Source organism: Labeo rohita, chromosome 19, assembly GCF_022985175.1.
Source record: "Labeo rohita strain BAU-BD-2019 chromosome 19, IGBB_LRoh.1.0, whole genome shotgun sequence".
NCBI classification, from domain to species: Eukaryota; Metazoa; Chordata; class Actinopteri; order Cypriniformes; family Cyprinidae; genus Labeo; species Labeo rohita.
In genome coordinates, this window is record NC_066887.1 from 24,205,057 (window position 1) to 24,224,973 (window position 19,917).

A 19,917-nucleotide genomic window follows, 5' to 3' on the forward strand; every position below is an offset into this window, starting at 1 on the left:
CAGGCTGAGTCACAACAACCTGCCCCAAAGAGCCTGTGAGAAAAAGAAAAACTCTGCTGAATTAAAACAATAATTAATGGTGCATAAGGAAAATAAATAAAAAAAAAAATTACCTTGGATGCAGTAAAATGCCCAGATGAAGAGAATCATATTGGCTTGTGTTTTAGAGAGGACAGTTCTTGGACTTTAAACACTCTGAGAGCACTGAGGCATGAGCTGCCAATGCAAAATATCATTTATGGTGGAACTGAAAACTTCCTGAACTGAAATATTTTCTTACTAGTATGATGACTACCATTGTAATAAATGCATATTTTAATTCTGAGTTAATCATTATGGTTTAATTAAAACTTGCTCTGGTGCTCTATAGTTTTTACAGTGAATGAGAATTAAGTATTGTGGTGGATTTTCAGTGGAGGAACAAACTGAGTGTGGGAAGTAAGTGCAGAATGAATAAGTAAATAAATGAAATTAAATCAGATTTTAAATGTTGACCTGCATAGATTAGGTAGCATATTTAAAGATGACTATTATGATTTTTATTGCATGCTGCATTGGTACTGTTTATAACCAGGATTGTAAACTAGACTATAAAAGCCATTTAAAATAAATACATTTTCAATTTTTAATGAACTAAATGCTAAAGAGAATCAAAATATAAATTACATTAAGGTGATTGAATGTACATATTTAGTTGTTTATCAGCACTGTATGTATTAGTATTTCTCTTAGTAATACAATTACATTTTTAATAATATTTGTAATAAAATAATAATAATAATAATTATTTAGGTATATTAGTAGTACATTTGTGAAATTATCCAAATAAAATTGGTTTTGTGCAACTGTATCTTATAGATATTTGCTATCATTTTGTAGTAAAAGAGCAAACTGGTTAGTGTCAGTGTTAGTTTTAGTGCAGGAGGTTTTTGTACAGCCGTTGATTGAGTTTGTATCACTGTGGTGGACTTTCGGTGGAGGAACTCGACTCTCAGTTGGAAGTAAGTAAATCTCTTTCTATTTTTAAAATTAAACATTAAATGAAAAGAACAAGAAAGGATTTTTATTTAAATATCATTATAAATGATCTTAAATTAATATAACTAATATATGAATTAATAATTTTAATGTATCTTGTGGTTTGATGTTATCAGATGTATGTGCACCTTTCTTATTTCTCCTCCAGACAGTTTAAAAAATCAATTGTTTTAATCACTTTATTGTTTAACTTTTTATTACAGGGCATTTCATTTAACAGAATGGTAAATTATTTTAAAAAAGGAAAAATGCATTGTTTTTTTTATTTTATTTTATTTTATTTTTATTTTTTATTTTGAATAAGATAGAAATCTAACTTTTCAGTACACAGCAGTCTTGTCTTTTACAAATATATCAAAAAAGTACATATAAAGTTTACTATTTAAAGAATAAATGCTTGTTTTACATAAATATAAAAATCTGATTATATATAACCAATATAGTATAGGAATAAATTTGTCAATATACATATTAAGACAGATTTAAGGAATCATGGAATTAAGGAATGATGTAAAGTTCAAATTATTACATGATAATTGATTAAAAATTTTAATAACTATAGTTTTAACAGTTCTTAATGAATGTTACATGAGACAGAAATGTTTCTGGTTTATTTTTCAGTTACACTCCTTGATAGAATTAGAAACATCAAACAACATAATTGTAAATAATATATTGTACCTTTTTAACAATCCATAATATAACATTATGAATAATGAATAAATAGTGTTAAATTAAATATAGGCATATATGTGATTGCTGATAAAATGTGTTTTTACTGGCTGTTGCACTCAGATTTGCTTGATTAACTCTGCATCTTATAAAGGGAAGTGAAAGACTTACAATGACTGATAGAGGTTTTTTTTCAGAAGAACGAAACATCACAGTTTCCATTTCTCTGTCTCTCTTTAGCTGCGGCTGGTCCCACTCTCATGGTGCTGCCACCCTCCAGAGACGAGCTGCAGCAGGGTAAGGCTACAGTGCTGTGTATGGCCAGTAAAGGATACCCCTCTGACTGGAAGCTGAGCTGGAAGGTGGACGGCAGCAGCAGGAGCTCTGGTGTCAATCTGAGTCCCAGTCAGCTGCAGAAGGATGGACTGTACAGCTGGAGCAGCAGCCTGAGCCTCACTGAGAGTGAGTGGAGCAGAGTAACAACCGTCAGCTGTGAAGCCACTCACCCGTCCCACAATGCAGTGACCAAGAGCTTCAACACACAGCAGTGCAGTGATGACCAGTGAAATACACACACTCGCACACTGTCCTAAACCAGCTGCTGCTCAACAACTAATCTTTCCTGCTGTTAGTGTATTGCTCATACATTCTTATCAGTTGTAATTCTAGAACTGCAGTGCTATAAATGTTTTGTTGATCATTTTATTCTTGCTGCCAAATAAAAGCATTTTTGTTTTAACTATGGTGCTGAATTATTGCTAAAGTATGAAATACCGTACCACTTTTATCGGTTTGACATTTTTTTAGAATGAATTAAGAATTTGAAAAAAAAAAAAATGCTGGATTAATCACATTATACATGTGAGTAAATAAATAAATACAAATTTAGACTGCATTTTAGAAAATCTTTTTTAGAAAATCTTTACATATTGTAAATTTTGTTTTAAGAAAGAGGGTTGTGAAACAAATGATAACATTCCTTAACAGTTCATTAATAATAACTAAATGATGGAGAAGCATTCAAATGTGCATCTACAAGAAGACAGTTTACATAAATGTAATTAAATCTATATCATTATTAATATTGTATTATTTGTATTTATATTTAATTACATGCAACACAAGTCATTTCTAAATAAGGCGTACATTTGGGAAATGAGCTAAATAAAAATAACTTGAATTATGTTGCTGTTTCTTACATAAATATTGAAGAGTTCAAATACAAAATCCTCTAAATCCATCTGACGTGTTTCTTTAAAATTAGCATTTCTTTCTAGCTACTTTGTATAGGTTTCTATGTAAGTACTGGTACTTCTGATTGGGCTGAGACTGGAATTTAGCAAGTTTGAAGTAAAAGTATTTGATGATAATATGGCTTTTCAGTAACAATTCTGTTATACTGAAATATCAGCATTTTATGAGGGACAGTTCAAAAAGAGTCTCTGTGTTTGTGTGTAAAGTCAGTGAGGTGAATAACGATCTTCAACATCAACATGTGTAGAAGCTTAAAGCTGCAGCGCTGCAGTCTCACACAAGGAGGTTTTTGTGCAATGCTTTTACACTGTGTGAACACCCGGTATAGCTTCCCTGAGTCATCTGGTATATCGTGCTCACTCTGACAGTAATAAATTCCTGAATTTTCAGGCTGGACTCCACTGATGGTCAGAATAAAATCCATGTGGTTTCCACTTTCACTGCCACTGAATCTAGAAGAAACACCTGAAGCTCTGTCTGATGTGTAATAGATCAGGAGTTTAGGAGCTTCTCCAGGAATCTGATGGTACCAGGCCATGCAATACTGAGAGGTACCTGTTTTATAACGGTTCACAGCTGGTTTATGATTACAGCGAATAGTGACCGTCTGATCAGGCTTCACTGTTTGATCTTCAGACTGAGTCACAATCTGCCCCACTGAAGCTGAAAGAGAACAATATAAACAGAGTGGAATAATAATACGAAACTGATGAGTACATTTAATAGTCTAAAAACCAGTTATAATGAATAATTTATTTCTGTTGCACTATAAATTGTTGCACATTTTGCACATCAAATGCTAACTAAATGACAGCATATATCATGACCTGAAAATTAAAACATAAAGTTTAATTCTAATGTTAATATAATGTTTACTCCACATTATCAGGTCCAAATATGAATGTGAGTTTATAAATTAAACAGTATTTACATGAAATTAAGTATACATCTGATCTTTGGAACTGTGGATTGCTTAATTTCTTGTTTCCTCTGAATCAGCTGATGTTATGAATTTTTTACTTACTCAAGGTACAAGTTGCAAGTGTCCAAACAATGAAGGCTATTAAAGTCATGTTTTCTTTATGATCTGTTATGATGAAGAGGAGCTGTCAGTCATAAAATCATAAAGTCACAGCTCTATAAAGACCTCCAGAGTGCTGAAGCATGTAGTTCAATGCAAAGTGAATTCACAATGCAAATGTTTTTTTTCTGAGAACAACAACCTCTCTGACTGTCAAGGAACATATTTAATTTAATAATCTGGATGAAGCAGATAATTTTTCTTGGACATTTTCTAAAATTTAAAATTGTAATTTATTGATTAATAAATAATGTTAATTAATATAATTGATTTCATTGTTGTTCTGCTGTAACATTGAGTTTAATGTTTAGGGTCATTGAATTCTATCCAAATCACTTAAATCAAAAAGTTGCTCAAAATAAATCAAAAGATCTGTTAGATTTTACAGTCACACTATATCATTTTTAAGCATGAAAATATGGCAGACTGAAAACGTAAGCTAATATGAAGAGGTTTTGCACACGCTGTATTAGTTCATTTACTAACAGTTCACATGTTCATAAACAGTATAATGTGAGAGCATGGTGTGTTGCATATAATAAAGCTAACATCAGTTTTCCCTCTGCTTTTTGAAGGTTTCAGTATCATTTCAAAGCTAAATTTACACTTAAAATGTCATAAACAGATTTTTACTTCTGTTGTTTAAAATGCTACAAATTAGGGCAGCTAAGGTAGATTGCAAAAGTATGTTATGCTGAAATAGACATGTAGATTTCATAATTCATTCATAATGAACTAACTAGTGGTTAAGTCATTCATTCATAATTAATTCATTATTGTGTATTTTCTCATGGATGCATTATCTATACTTGCAAATATAACTAAGCACAACTTATTTTTGTATGATGCTGTTTCACTATGTGAACTTGTCACTGTAAAGTAATCTTCAGGCTGGGCTCCATGTATGTTCAGTGTGAAATGTCAGTCTGAGCCCCAGTCAGCTGCAGAAGGATGGACTGTACAGCTGGAGCAGCAGCCTGGGCCTCATTGAGAGTGAGTGGACCACAGCAACAGCCATCAGCTGTGATGACAATCTGCCGTCCCAGAATGCAGTGACCAAAAGCCTCAACGCACAGCAGTGTGATGACCAGTGAAATACACACACACACACACACACACACACACACACACTGCTGTTAGTATATTGCTCATATATTCTTATCTGTTCTAATTCCACAACTGATCAACTACATTTCGCTTATTTTACTTAGATTACATTAAAATTAGAGCTAATCATTTGAAGTCTTGAAATGGGTGCCAGGATTTACACATTTGAACAAGATAAATGAAAAAACGAACTGTTAACCACATAATCATATAGGCAGAATGTGTCAGAATGTGTGATTAAATATTCTGTTATTACTTTCTCGTTTAATGGAAATGAGTTCATATTTACTGCATGAGTACTTTTACCGTGTCATCTGGGTAAGGCGGGTTTTTGTACCACCCCCTCCTACCCTTTGAATTTCGAGTCCCGGGACGCCCCTGTTGCTTAAAACAAAGAGATAGAGTAAAACCTTTCCCCTGCCCTGCGCTGGGACGGCTTGCGGGAGATTCCGAAAGAGTATAACTGCAGCCTGGAGATCTCCAAATTGGGACAGGAACTCCAAAACAGGGTGGGCGCTCCAAAATAGGGCGTGGCTTCCTCCCTTTGACAGATAGGCACATGCCACGCATGCGCAATTTTGAATGAAATACAAAACTAATGTCTGTATAAGTATTCAGTCTTTTACTTATCTTTACAAATCTATTTAACAGAGGAAAACAAGAAAACATTAAAACATTTTATTACACATGAAAATATAGTAGGACAGCACAGAAATTATGAAAAGTTAAAATGATACAATTGCTATTGATTGTTTTTAATAATGATTAAATGTTAACCTAATCATTAAATGTTTGTAAGAATTCTAGATTAATGAAAACGTTTTTAATTAAATTAATGTCATACTGTATGTGTCTCATCATCTGATGTAGCTTTCAGTCTACAAACAGCTATGAGTAACTATGAGTAGCACAGTGAATTTTTAACAAGAAATAATTTTATAATAATATGAACAAATGAAAAATAGAAACCTGAAATGTTAAAGATAACCATGCCTAGAGTTTATACAGCACAGCATTGTGCAACACCAAGGTAATGGGTTTGATCCTGAGGGAAAGCATAAACTGTATATATATATATAATTATACTTAGAATAGGGGAAACCAGGAAGTCCTGCAACACGGGGTTAGTTGTAACACTGTCAGTTTGACCAGTCAGAAAGGAGCTGTGATGATGTCATCAATCTCATACACTTCATTTACATTTTTAATGTTACAGGAGAAGTGGCATGTAAGTGTGAGCAACTTTGTATATTTTCTGACCAAAAAACTGATTTTCAGGAAAGAAAGTAATTTTTTTTTCATTAAGATTATTTTTTTGCCTAGCAATCATTGTGTTATAGATACAATTATTTGACTTACATAACCTAAAGTAGCTGTTTCTCTAGTTTAATTTGATACTTTGCATTCATGCTAATTTAAAACCGGCATGCTAAAACAGTTTGCTATGTTATGGCTGTTCTATGTTATTGGTGGGGATAGTTGTAACAGTTCATTAAAAATGTTACAACCAACTCCTTATGATGATTCCAATTATCCAGTCATATCCTCTATTGAGACAAAGTCATGTGAGGTTTTTGTTGCACATCAAGGGATTTATGTAAAATGTGTTTCCATTATAGTTTATGTGCATCTTTTTATTGGATAAAAACACTATTCGCCTTAAATGACCACATACATTTTTTTGTGCACATGTTTAGAATTTATACGCATCTTGATTTTTCCATCCAGCATTTTTTTTATGTGATATTACCAAATTCACATAAAAATAGGTAGATAGCAACACAGCTAGTGACTGAATACAGTACACACACAGCAATTGTTTTTGTGCTAAATTTAAAGTCCTAAAATGAATACAGTATAATGTTTTTGTCACTTTAAATAGTTCACTTTATTTAAAAAAAAAAAATAAATAAAAAATTACAAAACAAAACAAAACAAAAAAAACTGATTATTCTTTGTTCTTCAATCAAGTTTTTGCATAAATTGGAAGTGTGGGTCTTATTTCAGCAAATTACTTCACACTGTTACATCTATCCCCAGCCTGTGCTACAACTCACATAATATGTGATTATGCAGTAGACATCCAAGTGAGTTTTATTTGTAGTAGACAAATGTGGCTACTATATATCAAAGTTTGAGAGATCTAGCGCAAACAACCAGTGAGTTACTGATGTTTAAACAAAAAGTGTTACTTTCATCCCTGGTCTCCCCTACAATGTAAGTTGCTTTGCATAAAAGTGTTTGCCAGAAGAATAAATATAATATTATATCATGATTTTATATATGTGTGTGTGTGTGTGTGTGCATACTTGTTTTGAGACTTGTTAGGACCAAATGTCCTTACTTATATTGTGAAATACTTTGACAACCCACTAGTAAGGAGCTTTTACTGGTCCTTGCCACATGTTTCTGTGATGGTTAAATTTAGGGGTAGGAACTGGGATAGGTGACAGAAAATATCATGAAATCAATTGAAGTCTGTGCAATGTCCTTACAAACATATGTGTGCATGGGTGTGATTACTGAAGAAATATGTTTTTTCAGGCTGTTGCACTTTAGATCTGCTTGATTAACTCTCTTAAAGGGAAGTGAAAGAATGACTGATAGAGATATTTTTCAGAAGAACGAAACATCACATCACATCACACATCTCTGTCTCTCTTTACCTGCATCTCATCCTGCTTTCACGGTGCTGCCGCCCTCCAGTGACGAGCTCCAGCAGGGTAAGGCTACAGTGCTGTGTGTGGCCAGTAAGGGATTCCCCTCTGACTGGAAGCTGAGCTGGAAGGTGGACGGCAGCAGCAGGAGCTCTGGTGTCAATCTGAGTCCCAGTCAGCTGCAGTGACCATTTGTATGTTAATCTTTTTAAAGCCTGTTTAATATATATGACCAAGTATGTTTTCTTTATTTTTTTGCCAAATGAAAGCTTTATGAATCATTGTTTGAATTATTTTGTCCTTAATTTATTAATTTTATTTGTTCTCTTGCCATAGTATTTAATTCATTTTATTTTTATGTAATTATTTTAAAAATTAATAACTGCTTATAGATTTCTTTCTTTCTTTTCATTTTAAAGATCTAAGACTAATCATGATGTTTGTTAAAGCATGTATTTGAGAAGTTGCTTTGGCCACAGTGAGCTTTCTTTCATCAAGCTTGGATGGATTGTATTGGATTGCAATTCATGTCGAACTGAACTGATTGAGACATTCTGATGTTTATTATTAATAGAATATGTAGAATGTGTTGAGGAGTGTATGACAATAATGTCACACCCAGAGAGGTTTTTGTATGATGCTTTTACACTGTGTGAACACCCAGTCTGGGTTCTTTGAGTCTCCTGTCTTACTGTGTTGACTCTGACAGTAATAAATTCCTGAATCTTCAGGCTGGACTCCACTGATGGTCAGATTGAAATCCATGTGGTTTCCACTTTCACTGCCACTGAATCTAGAAGAAACACCTGAAGCTCTCTCTGATGTGTAATAGATCAGGAGTTTAGGAGATTCTCCAGGAATCTGATGGTACCAGTGCATGCATCTCTGAGAGGTATCTTTTTTATTACAAACTATTGCTGGTTCATGATTACAGTTAATAGTGACAGTCTGATCAGGCTTCACTATTTGATCTTCAGACTGAGTCAGAATCTGCCCTACAGAACCTGTAGAGAGACAGAAAACATAAAAGAATAATATAAAACTGATGAGCGCATTTAGTTATTGTAACAATGAAGACTCTGTTATAAGGCATCGCTCCGAGCACACTTTATTTCTTACTGCTGCACTACAAGAACGAAGCATTTTTTTGCATGTTTACCTTATGACAATGAAGAGCTTGACTTGAAGATCAAAAGATATTAGTTAAAGCTGTTGACAATTTCAACATTAATATAATTTTTACTGCACATGCTCAGGTCAAAAAGATAATTATAAGAAATAATATAAAGGTTAATTAATTTGTATACAGTATTTGTAGGAAATTAAGTCTAAACTCTCAGCACCTGTGAACCTGTGGATTGCTTATTTCCTAGTTTTCTGTAAATCAGCTGATGATATAAATTTATAAATACTTACTCCAGGTGCAGGTTGCGAGTGTCCAAATAATGATGGCTATTAAAGTCATGTTTGCTCTTGGATCTGTTATTATAAAGAAGAGCTCTCAGTCATAAAATCACAAAGTCACAGCTCTATAAAAACCTCCAGAGCACTGAAGCATACAGTTCAATGCAAAGTAAATTCACAATGTAAATGTTCCTTTTGAAATCAACAACCTCTCTTTCAGTGAAGGAACATTTCAGTAATCTGGATGAGTCAGATCTTTTGTTTTTCCTTAACATCTTAAAAATTCTAACAATCTTAGTGATCACTAAGACTAATGATTTATTGTTGGACATAAAAAGTTGCGCGACTCACTCGTCCCACAATACAGTGACCAAGAGCCTCAACACACAGAAGTGCAATGATGACCAGTGAAATACATACACACACAAACCATTACAAATGACACACACTGTCCTAAATTATTTATTCATTTTATTTTATTTATTTATTTTTGCAATGCTGTTAATGTTTATTTTATTGTTTTAAGTTTGCTGCCAAATAAAAGCATTTGATTCATATATAGTGTTGAATGTAATAATTATTATATTAAACATTTTAAAACTAAAACAAGCTAAAATACTACTGATTTTTTTCTGGTGGTATTATACTGGACATACTATCCACTGAATAACTGAATCTAATATTTAATTTTCAAAAATAAATATACAGACAAGTTATTGTCAAAGCCTAAAAGACAAAATTTGTGAATTAAATATTTAATTTATAGTGACCACTGAGATTCTGTGGAAACCTGACTGAGACATTCTGATGTTTATTATTAATTAAATATGTAGAATGTGTTGAGTGTGTGACAATGATTCACATCAACAGTTCAGCAGCCTTAAAGGGGTCATCGGATGCTAAGTTCACTTTTGCATGTTGTTTGAACATTAATGTGTGTTGGCAGTGTATGTACAAATCTACCCTATAATGATAAAAATCCATGCAGTGGTTTTTAATTAATCTGTAAAATTAATATTCCCTTTTTCAAATGGAGCCATTCTCAGATGCCTGTCGTTGTGGCGTCACACCCACAGAGGCCACTCCCACAATAGTTGATTGACATGAGCATTTTACCTCACATCAGCTGTAACATTCCGCTTTGTTTCGATGCCGGAGCAGGGATGTAATTTAGACAAGAATATCTCAGATTGAGCGATTGAGGTGTTGTGTTGCTGGATGTAATAATGAAGGTAGTGGTCGTCATTTACTCCCGACATCTGAGCCGCTGAAGATGCAGTAGATCCACGTTATTTTCACACTTGTCTAATACAAATATGTCGCTTTGTTTCATAGTTACAGTGTGTACGTTTTTTGCTATTAACCTTAAAAGAAAGGAAGTGAAAGTGACATCATGCCCTGTAGGTGGAGTATATTGTAACATGTGAGGGGCACGTTGTAACATGACCATATGACAGCTTACAATGTTGTCTGATCGAATAAAAAAATTATACACGACAAACTAAAATATTTTGTCAATAAAATAAAATTATTACATTTTTCAAATAAAATAATGGCGTTTTTTAAGAATAAAAAAAAATGTCTAATTTTTGAGGTTCACAATGAACACATTGCAGCCATGGGTGGGACGGCTCTGATCGCAAAACACAGCTATACAGTGTAGTTAAAAACAATGTGCGCAAATAGATGAACCACATTCAGACATTCAGAAAAACACTTCCCTCCCTCCACACACAGCTCTCGCAGAACACGAGACACATAAACGAGCCGAAATGCTTTACATTTCTTGAAATAATAATTTCTCAACATTAAACATCGATTGTCAGTCTTTATTCGCCTGTTTCTTGTGGTTTCTTTTTAAAATCCATAAAAGAAAGTAGTGAAAACTACATTGCTAATGTCATAGAATAGCATAGTTTAATGTAGCGGGGCAGATTGTAACGCAGTGTTACTGTGCGTTCACACCAGACGCGACTTGCGCGAATAAATCGCGCTATTCGCGCGTAGTTGGACGCTTGAACATTTTGAGTTTACTCGCTTCACTCGCGCGTGAAATTCGCTTCATTCGCGTGTGAAATTCGCTTCACAACAGACGCGAATTCGCGTCATGGGAGGGTCTTCTGCCAGGCATAACTCAGAATAAGCTCAATTTGCCAGCTTTAGCTAGCTTGTAATCTTAATATGTATATAAATATATATAGCTCAAATTGAGTAAAGTTTGAAAATTGAGTTTTTTATAACTTACCAGGTTGTCCGACCTCCTCACTCACTTTCTTCCAAGCAAGATCCTTTTTATTCCTGTTTTTATAGAAGTATGAAGAAGTATCGTACAGGTCCGGGTGTCCACATACAGCGATAATGATTTTGTCCTCCATTTTTGCTTGGGATTTCTGCCTCCGCTCGCTAATCACGCCACTACTAGAGCAAGCTCCTGATTGGTTAACGCGGCGCGAATATTCGCCAAAGTTCAGATTTTTCAACTCGCGCGAATCACGCGTTCACGCGTCAAACGCCCAAAACGCTCCATTCGCTCCGCGCCATTCGCGCGAATCGCGTCATTCGCGCGAATCGCGCCGCAGGATGTCTATTCGCGTCTTTGCATTGACTTAACATGTAAATCGCTCGCGCTTAACGCTTCATTCGCGTCTGGTGTGATGTGTCTTGATGTGCTATGGAAGGCTGAAAAACGGCGTAGACTCGTTCGGCGCCGTGTCTGGGTCCATCAGATCAGTCCGTCAATATGTATATAGCTCAAACTGAGTAAAGAGCGTTATTTACAACTTACCAGATTGTCTGACCTCCTCACTCACTTTCTTCCAAGCAGGATTCTTTTTATTCCTGTTTCTATAAAAGTACGAAGATGTATCGTACAGCTCCGGGTATCCATATACAGGGACGATGATTTTGTCCTCCATTGTTGTTTCGGATTTCTCCCTCTGCTTGCTATGTCTAGCTACTAGAGCAAGCTTCTGATTGGTTAACGCGGCGCGAATTTTCGCCAAAGTTCAGATTTTTCAACTCGCGCGAATCACGCGTTCACGCGTCAAACGCCCAAAACGCTCCATTCGCGCCGCGCCATTCGCGCGAATCGCGTCATTCGCGCCGCGCCATTCGCGCGAATCGCGCCGCAGGATGTCTATTCGCGTCTTTGCATTGACTTAACATGTAAATCACTCGCGCTTAACGCTTCATTCGCGTCTGGTGTGAACGCACCTTGACGTTCCCCATCAGCGCGACTGGAATATAAAAGTGGTTAGTGTCTTGTGATGGTTTGCCAAGCTTTAATAGACTATCTACACTGATAAATAACAGATTTGGAGATTAAAATAATAGCAGGTTTGTCTCATTTTGAATGAAAACTGAGATGAAAAACTTACTTCAGCCAGAAATTTACCTTTAATATGGTAAAATAAATATTTAACGACATCTTCAAAAGGCTTTTGAATTTTGTCGCATAAAACGTTTTTTTTTTTTTTTTTTTGTGCGTTTAAATTGTTTTACTACTTACACAATTATTTTAAATATATATCCATTATATTATTTAAAATACACAGAGTCGCTTGTAATTATATTTTTAGGGGGGGCAACCCTCAGATGCTTTTTGGTTTTCTTCAATAAATTCGTGTTTTGTTTCTGAGGAAAAAATCAATGTGATAGTTCTGAAAGCGGAATTTATCCTACTACGGAAATCCGTATGCTTTAAAAACGGAGACGCCTATAGAGAGAAATGCAACCTTCACACAGATTACATAATCAGGGGTATTTGATTTTGTTTTGAATTTGTTTAAAAGTAGACATTTTAAACTTTATATCTATAGATATATTTCTCATGTATGTGAGACAGTCATACGATGAGTTTCGGTTCTTTTTTGTAACTCGCTTGAGATGGCAGAAAGCCCGTCCTGTTTGTTCTCATTACTCCACAAAGGCAACGTTTGTCGTTATTATGAGTTTACAGAAATAAAATTAGTTTCATTATCAGGAAAAATAAAAGTGATCGCGCGGACGCTTCTCTGTTATGCATTAGGTGAATTCCACATTCCGCATAAATAGGTTTATTAAAATAAATCTTGACCAGTCTACATCCGAGACAGATGCAATTATAACTTATAAATTGAAGGCTATTTTACATTTTGAAATGATCTGACGGACTGATGCCGCTTGTTGATCATTAGTTGTTGTCCATCAAGATGTCGCTTTTAAAAAAAATAAAATTTTAATTACTAATTTATGAATTAAATAATTATAGATAAGATAGGTACAAAATAGGTTAAGTAGAATATGCTGAATATATAATATTTTACAAATATTTATAAAAATGCTAGCCTATGCGAATAAGACTGCAGTTTCACATTTTGCGTCTGCATAACAAAGTACATTATTTTTAACATGCAATGATACGAAATAAGACCAAACAAGACGTGTAATGAAGAATACGGAGATACGGTTACACGAACCGACGTAATTGTTAATAATAATAATAATAATAATAATAATAATAATAACAATAATAGCACTTTAAGAATAAAAGCAGCACGGTTGTATTGCGTGCACAGGCGTCCAATCACAGCTGACTTCCGGAAAAGAGGAGGTAACCAATGGCGTTTGAGATTACAATTAAAACAGCAAGTCCCGCCCCACGACTGACAAAAATAAAATTGTTCGCGCAAGTAGGTGAGAGAAGATTGAGCACGAGGATGTGGGAATGATCATGCGCGCGCGAGGGCTTGTATTGCGTGCAGAGAACATGTCACGCGCGCGGGAAGGTTTGACAGGAGCTCGCGGTTCCCGTTTCCTCGCGTGTAGATCTGTTTTCCTCTCGCGGACGTGATTTACCGCGCGCGCCAGCATCAGTGGTGCGCTCGGTTATTAATGGCATTGATTTGCCGACATAGGCTCTGGTCAGCTTGTGTCTATTTCGAATAACATGCCTATTATTTCGCCAAATAGGTTACAATTTAAACTATACTTTTGTTAAATGGGGTGTGTACCACTGCTGCTTTTATTTAAAAAAAAAAAAAAAAAAAACACCCCCACATATTCGTCTGGCTCTCCTTATGTCCGGTAGAGAAAAATTTCTGGCGCTGCGCCTGGATACAGGAGAGAACCAATCAGCTGTGCCATGTGATAATGATGTCATTAGGTCAGAAGGAGTTAGACCTATCGGATTGCACCATCTAGAGTTTCATGCCAGAACTCTGTATTTGTACGTTAGCTCATGTCCATTAAGTAATTTTGTTTTACAAAACATTTTTTTTTTTAATTAAAAAATTAACATTAACAATCTTATTATTAAGATTATTAAATGCTTTTGTAGTGTTATGCAATGTTAGTTTGTGTTAACTATAATTTTCCAAGGTTAAGGTTAACAAATGAAACCTTATTGTAAAGTGTTAGCATGTATTATAATAAATACTGATAAAGCTGTTTTTCAGACGAACAAAACTTAACCGTTTTCCTCTCTCTTTAGCTGACACTGGTCCCACTCTCACGGTGCTGCCGCCCTCCAGAGAGGAGCTGCAGCAGGGTAAGGCTACAGTGCTGTGTGTGGCCAGTAAGGGATTCCCCTCTGACTGGAAGCTGAGCTGGAAGGTGGATGGCGGCAGCAGGAGCTCTGGTGTCAATCTGAGTCCCAGTCAGCTGCAGAAGGATGGACTGTACAGCTGAAGCAGCAGCCTGAGCCTCACTGAGAGTGAGTGGAGCAGAGTAAAAACTTCAGCTGTGACGCCACTCACCCATCCCACAATCCAGTGACCAAAAGCTTCAGCACACAGCAGTGCGATGATGACCAATTGTTCATTCATACTTAAAGAATCAATGGGCTAATGGACAAACAACATTGTGTACTTTCTTTGAGCTTGCTTTAACACTTATGAATTTTATTAAAAGTGTGTTTTGCCAGATACAAGCTTTTTAAATCATTAATTTGTATTATTTTGTCCTTATTTTTTATTTTCTTTCTTTTACTATAGTATTTAATTAATTTTATTTTTATTTTATTAATTTACATGTTTTTATCATTCATATGAATGAAGTTGAACATCAGCATCACAAGAAAAAATAAATAGCTTATATATTTCATTTTAAATATAGCAGGGAAAACCTGTTGTGGTTGTTAACAAATACAGAATAATACAAAATATGAATTCTCACTTATTTCACATTGAACTGGGCTATTCATATTGTTAGTTAAAGCATGAACTTGAAAAGGTGCTTGGCCATGGTGAGTTTGCTTTCATTAAGTTTGGATGGGATTTATTGGATTGTAATTCATGTGGAAACTTAAGACATTCTAGGGTTTATTATCAACAAAATATATACAATGTGGAGCATCTGATAATAATGGACAAATCAACAGTTCAGCATTAAAAGAGAGTCTCTGTGTTTTTGTGTAAAGTCAGTGAGGTGAATAATGATCTTCAACAACATAAACATCTGCAGAAGCTCAAAGCTGCATCGCTGCAGTCTCACACATGTAGGTTTTTGTACAATGCTTTTACACTGTGTGAACACCCAGTCCTTGGTGCCAGAGACTCCCTTGTTATATAGACTCTGACAGTAATAAACTCCTGAATCTTCAGGCTGGACTCCACTGATGGTCAGAATAAAATCCATGTGGTTTCCACTTTCACTGCCACTGAATCTAGAAGAAACACCTGAAGCTCTGTCTGATGTGTAATAGATCAGGAGTTTAGGAACTTCTCCAGGAATCTGATGGTACCAGGACATGCAATACTGAGAGGTACCTGGTTTAATAAGGTTTACAGCTGGTTTATGATTACAGTGAATAGTCACAGTCTGATGAGGTTCGACGGCTTGATCTTCAGACTGAGTCACAGTCTGCCCCACAGAACCTGAAGAGACACAGAAAACAGTGTAAAATAATTAAAATAAAAAACTGATGAGCACATTTAAAAGTCTCAAACCTACTTATAATGCATCTGTCAGACCAAGCACACAATATTTTTTACTGTTGCTAAGCATTTCTTTCCATTTAAATGATCATGACAATAAAGGACTTGACTTTAGGATCAAAACATATTAGTTAAAGTTCAAAATTAATGTCATATTTAATGCACATGCTCAGGTGAAACAGTAAAAAAAAAAAGAATATATATAAGTTAATTAATGTACAGTATTTGTAGTAAATTAAGTCTAAACTACATCTTGATCTCAGAACCTGTGGATCTGTGAAATGACGGCTATTAAAGTCATGTTTGCTTTATGATCTGTTATGGTGAATGAGAGCTGTCAGTCATAAAATCATAAAGTCACAGATCTATAAAAACCTCCAGAGAACTCTAAGCATGCAAATCAATGTAAAGTGTCTTCACAATGTAAATGTTCTTTCTGAGAACAACAACCTCTCGTACTGTCAAAGAACATATTTCAACTGATAATCTGGCTGAGCCAGATATTTTTGACTGAATAATTCCTTCATTTCATAAAGAAATGCACTTTTTGTCTCAAACTGGGGATGTAACACGCAGAAAGATTCAGCGTTCTTAATTTCCCTTTTATTTTTGCTAGGATATATTTCTTTAGCATACACACATGCATGTTTTGTTTGTCTAATTTCATGTTCACATAGAAAATAATGTGATGTGTTTATACATGCTGCATTTAAACAGTTATTCCAGCCTCTGAATCTGCTATTGAAAGTTGTAGAATCTTGACAAAAAAGTCAAAAGAGTCAAGAGTCAAAAAATAATTGCAGATAACTGGCATAAGGCTAACATTTCTTCATTTATATTCTTTTCAACTGAAATAATGGCAACACAATTTCATGAACAATTGAATAATTTAAATATTAACCACTGTTTTAACTGTTGTTTAAAATGTTTCAGATTACCTAGCCTGAAATGTATACAGATTTGTATTAGAATTAAAAAATAAATAAATAAATAAAAAAATTTAAAAAAAATTAAAAAGATAAATGTGAAAATACCGTATGCTTGGTTACAAACACAGCCATAATATGTTTATTCAAATTCCATTCATTCCGAACTAACTAGTAAGTAAGACTAATTATGATATTGATATTGTGAACTTCTCAGCATTCACATATTTTCAAGGTGTCAAACTGAGCAAGGTTTTTGTATGATGTTGTTTCACTGTCTGAACCTGTCATGGTATTCCCCCATACAGTAATAAACTCCTGCATCCTCGGTCTGGTCTCCATGTATGTTCAGTATGAAATCAGGGTAATATCCATTTCCACTGAACCGATCTAGGACTCCAGATTTAAGTTCACTGACTTGAGAGATCAGGAGTTTAGGAGATTCTCTAGGTTTCTGCAGATGCCAGCTCATGTCGCTTCCAACTCCGCTGGTCCCAGTGAATCTGATAAAGACAGAATCTCCTGCTTTAACAGACAGAGACTCAGGAGACTGAACCTCTTCATAAGACACAGAGAGAGAGATCAAAAACAAATATTACTTTAATACTTCAAAATACAAGCAAAGAGATATTTACGTCCGCTATAAAAGTGTTAAAAAGCACAAAAGCAAAGCACAAATTCACGCTTTTGAACAGTAAATTCCACTGGTTTTTTTTTTGTCCTGTAAAATATTTTTTTTGTACCTTAAGCAAGTGTCCACTACGGTGACCGGGAGGGGACATGTTCAGTTCACTTAATTTTATCGTCCCCATGATATATTAACTTGTGGGAATGTGATATGGCCGCGAGATTTTGAACTTTAGTCAGTGTGTGGTGTGTATCTTTGGGCATAAAAAAGATCTACAAAGTTACAAATCTCAAAGTCCACTCCAAAAAGAGATATTTCGTTTTTAAAAAATCCCTTGTCAAGAACTACAACGAACGACTCCTTTGGACTACAGCTTTTGTTTTCCGCATGTAATGATGTCACAACGTGGTCCATTAGAATATCAGTAAATTAAATCCCGCCCATGGAAATTCGAATTGTTGAAGTGAGGGTAGGGACGAGGTGGGTGATTAGCCTAACTTTAGCAATGCAGCGAGGAAAACTGCTTCAATGAGCCCCAGCGCAGCTGGTATAAACACAAGCATTGACTAGAGTGGCCGCTTCAGAGCTGTAATGCACTGCAGACGTGTTCAGTACAGGGGGTCGAAAGACATGCCAAAGCCCCGATCTACTCCGGTTGCCAAGTCTGAGCCGCAATGCTGCAGACGTGTGCAGTGTGTGGTAAGAGATTTATTCATCATACGGTGTAGATAGCTTCACTTATAATGCGAGTGTTTTTTAAAAAAATGCATAAACTTGCACTAGAATAGGCTAGGCTAATCAGTGATGATGTTCTTTGATAATGTTATGCTGCTTTTAGCCTTATGCTGGAGCTGGTTTCGGGCAATGAAACTAAGCAGGTAAATAATTAAATACATTAGCACGATAATATCATGTATTGGCGATCTCACAGGCTGATAATAGGACCCAACACTACTGTAGCGTATTATTTACTCACCCTCCATGCATCCTACGTGTATAAGACTTCCTTCTTTCAGACGAATGCAATCGGAGTTATATTAAAAATTATCCTGGCACTCCCAAGCTTTAGAACGGCATGTTAGACGGGTGTTTCTCCTCATCAATCCAAAACAAGTCCAATAATATGCATCCATCCATAATAAAAAGTGCCTCACACAGCTCCGGGGGGTTAATAAAGGCCTCCTGTAGCGAATCGATGCGTTTTTGTAAGAAAAATATTCATATTTAAAATGTAAGAATCACTTTACTCTAGCTTGCACTAACAGTTGTACACGGAACTTGCTTCTTTGACAAGGGCAGTACTGACATACCGCCTAAGCTGTTCGCCAATCGCAACGCAGTGGGGCAGCTAACCAGTCACAGCACATTTCGTTTTTTGGAAGGCGGCCCTTCATTAAACCCAGAACTAATCGAGCCTTATGTGCCAGGCTGGGAGAAATGTATTGTAATAATGTAAATTATGTTAAAAAAATAATGCGTTTTTCGAACCACCAAGCATGAAAGCATGTTGTAGTACACCCCAAAACAAAATCAAGACTTTGTAAAAGAGCATAATAGGACCCCTTTAAGTATGGTGAAGGCGCTGGCGAGAATTGAGGAAGACGCTGAGTGAATCTGCAGCAAGTTGAATCTGTGCTCTTAACTTTTTGACGATAATCATCACGGGTCTCAAAGTAAGTGTTTAATGTGTATTTTAAATGTGTTTCAAGAGGGCTTTTGAAAAAAAATGTGGCCGTTTCTAGTCTTTTTTTATGGAGTAATTGTAGACTTGCCATACTGTAAACACGGTTATATTCGGTGCAAGGAGGAATACTGTTATGAAATTATATGCTGTTTTAAAGGGGAAATATGAATTAAACTTACATGGCAGCGGTTTATGGCAAGCAATCTTTTAGATTTTAGATCTTTTATCTTTTTTTATTTACATCAAGCACTGCTTTAATATCGCAAGCTAATTGCTTTTCTGGCATTATTCTCATTTATTTAAAAGGCACCTCTGTAACTTCAGGTTTGTTATTAATCAGTAGACGCCACAGAAATATGCATCCGAAACGGACTTTATAGATGATCCCATGCAACATGGCACACCATCCACCCAGAACTTCGAGGTCTCGTTGGTCTAGGCTTCATTTCAGCTGAATTCATTTAAAATCTGAAATTACAATTAAAATATCATTGACAGATTGTTACTTCTGTTGTGTTATTTTACCATTGAAACAGACACATGGATTTCATG

At 35.3% G+C, this 19,917-nt stretch overlaps 1 protein-coding gene and 3 gene segments (V, D, J or C); 1 reads left to right on the forward strand and 3 right to left on the reverse strand.

The window, feature by feature from the left end:
* Positions 1–2,449, forward strand: part of LOC127181667 (Ig kappa-b4 chain C region-like) — a 106,664-nt gene extending 104,215 nt beyond the window's left edge. The window contains 1 exon segment of the C gene segment in view: positions 1,951–2,449. Coding sequence covers positions 1,971–2,276 — 306 coding nt within the window.
* A 690-nt stretch (positions 2,450–3,139) lies between these two features.
* On the reverse strand, positions 3,140–4,064 carry LOC127181537 (Ig kappa chain V-III region VH-like). The segment is given in 2 exon segments: positions 3,140–3,627; positions 3,989–4,064. Coding segments are annotated over 2 exon segments (537 nt in total).
* A 4,357-nt stretch (positions 4,065–8,421) lies between these two features.
* Positions 8,422–9,304, reverse strand: LOC127181539 (immunoglobulin lambda variable 3-25-like). The segment is given in 2 exon segments: positions 8,422–8,813; positions 9,226–9,304. Coding segments are annotated over 2 exon segments (441 nt in total).
* Positions 9,305–15,564: 6,260 nt separating this feature from the next.
* LOC127181540 (immunoglobulin kappa light chain-like) lies at positions 15,565–18,664 on the reverse strand. The gene is made up of 3 exons (XM_051136318.1): positions 18,658–18,664; positions 17,360–17,611; positions 15,565–16,067 (listed from the first exon to the last, which is right to left on the reverse strand). Exons 1-3 carry the CDS (start codon positions 18,662–18,664, stop codon positions 15,565–15,567), a joined length of 762 nt encoding a protein of 253 aa, XP_050992275.1.
* Positions 18,665–19,917: the final 1,253 nt, after the last annotated feature.

Excerpts from the sequence above, each read along its gene's own strand:
- LOC127181540 (XM_051136318.1), bottom strand. Across the intron at positions 16,068-17,359 it reads GGATGCAGGAGTTTATTACT|GTTCTGTGGGGCAGACTGTG; the intron begins GTATGGGGGAAT and ends GTGTCTCTTCAG.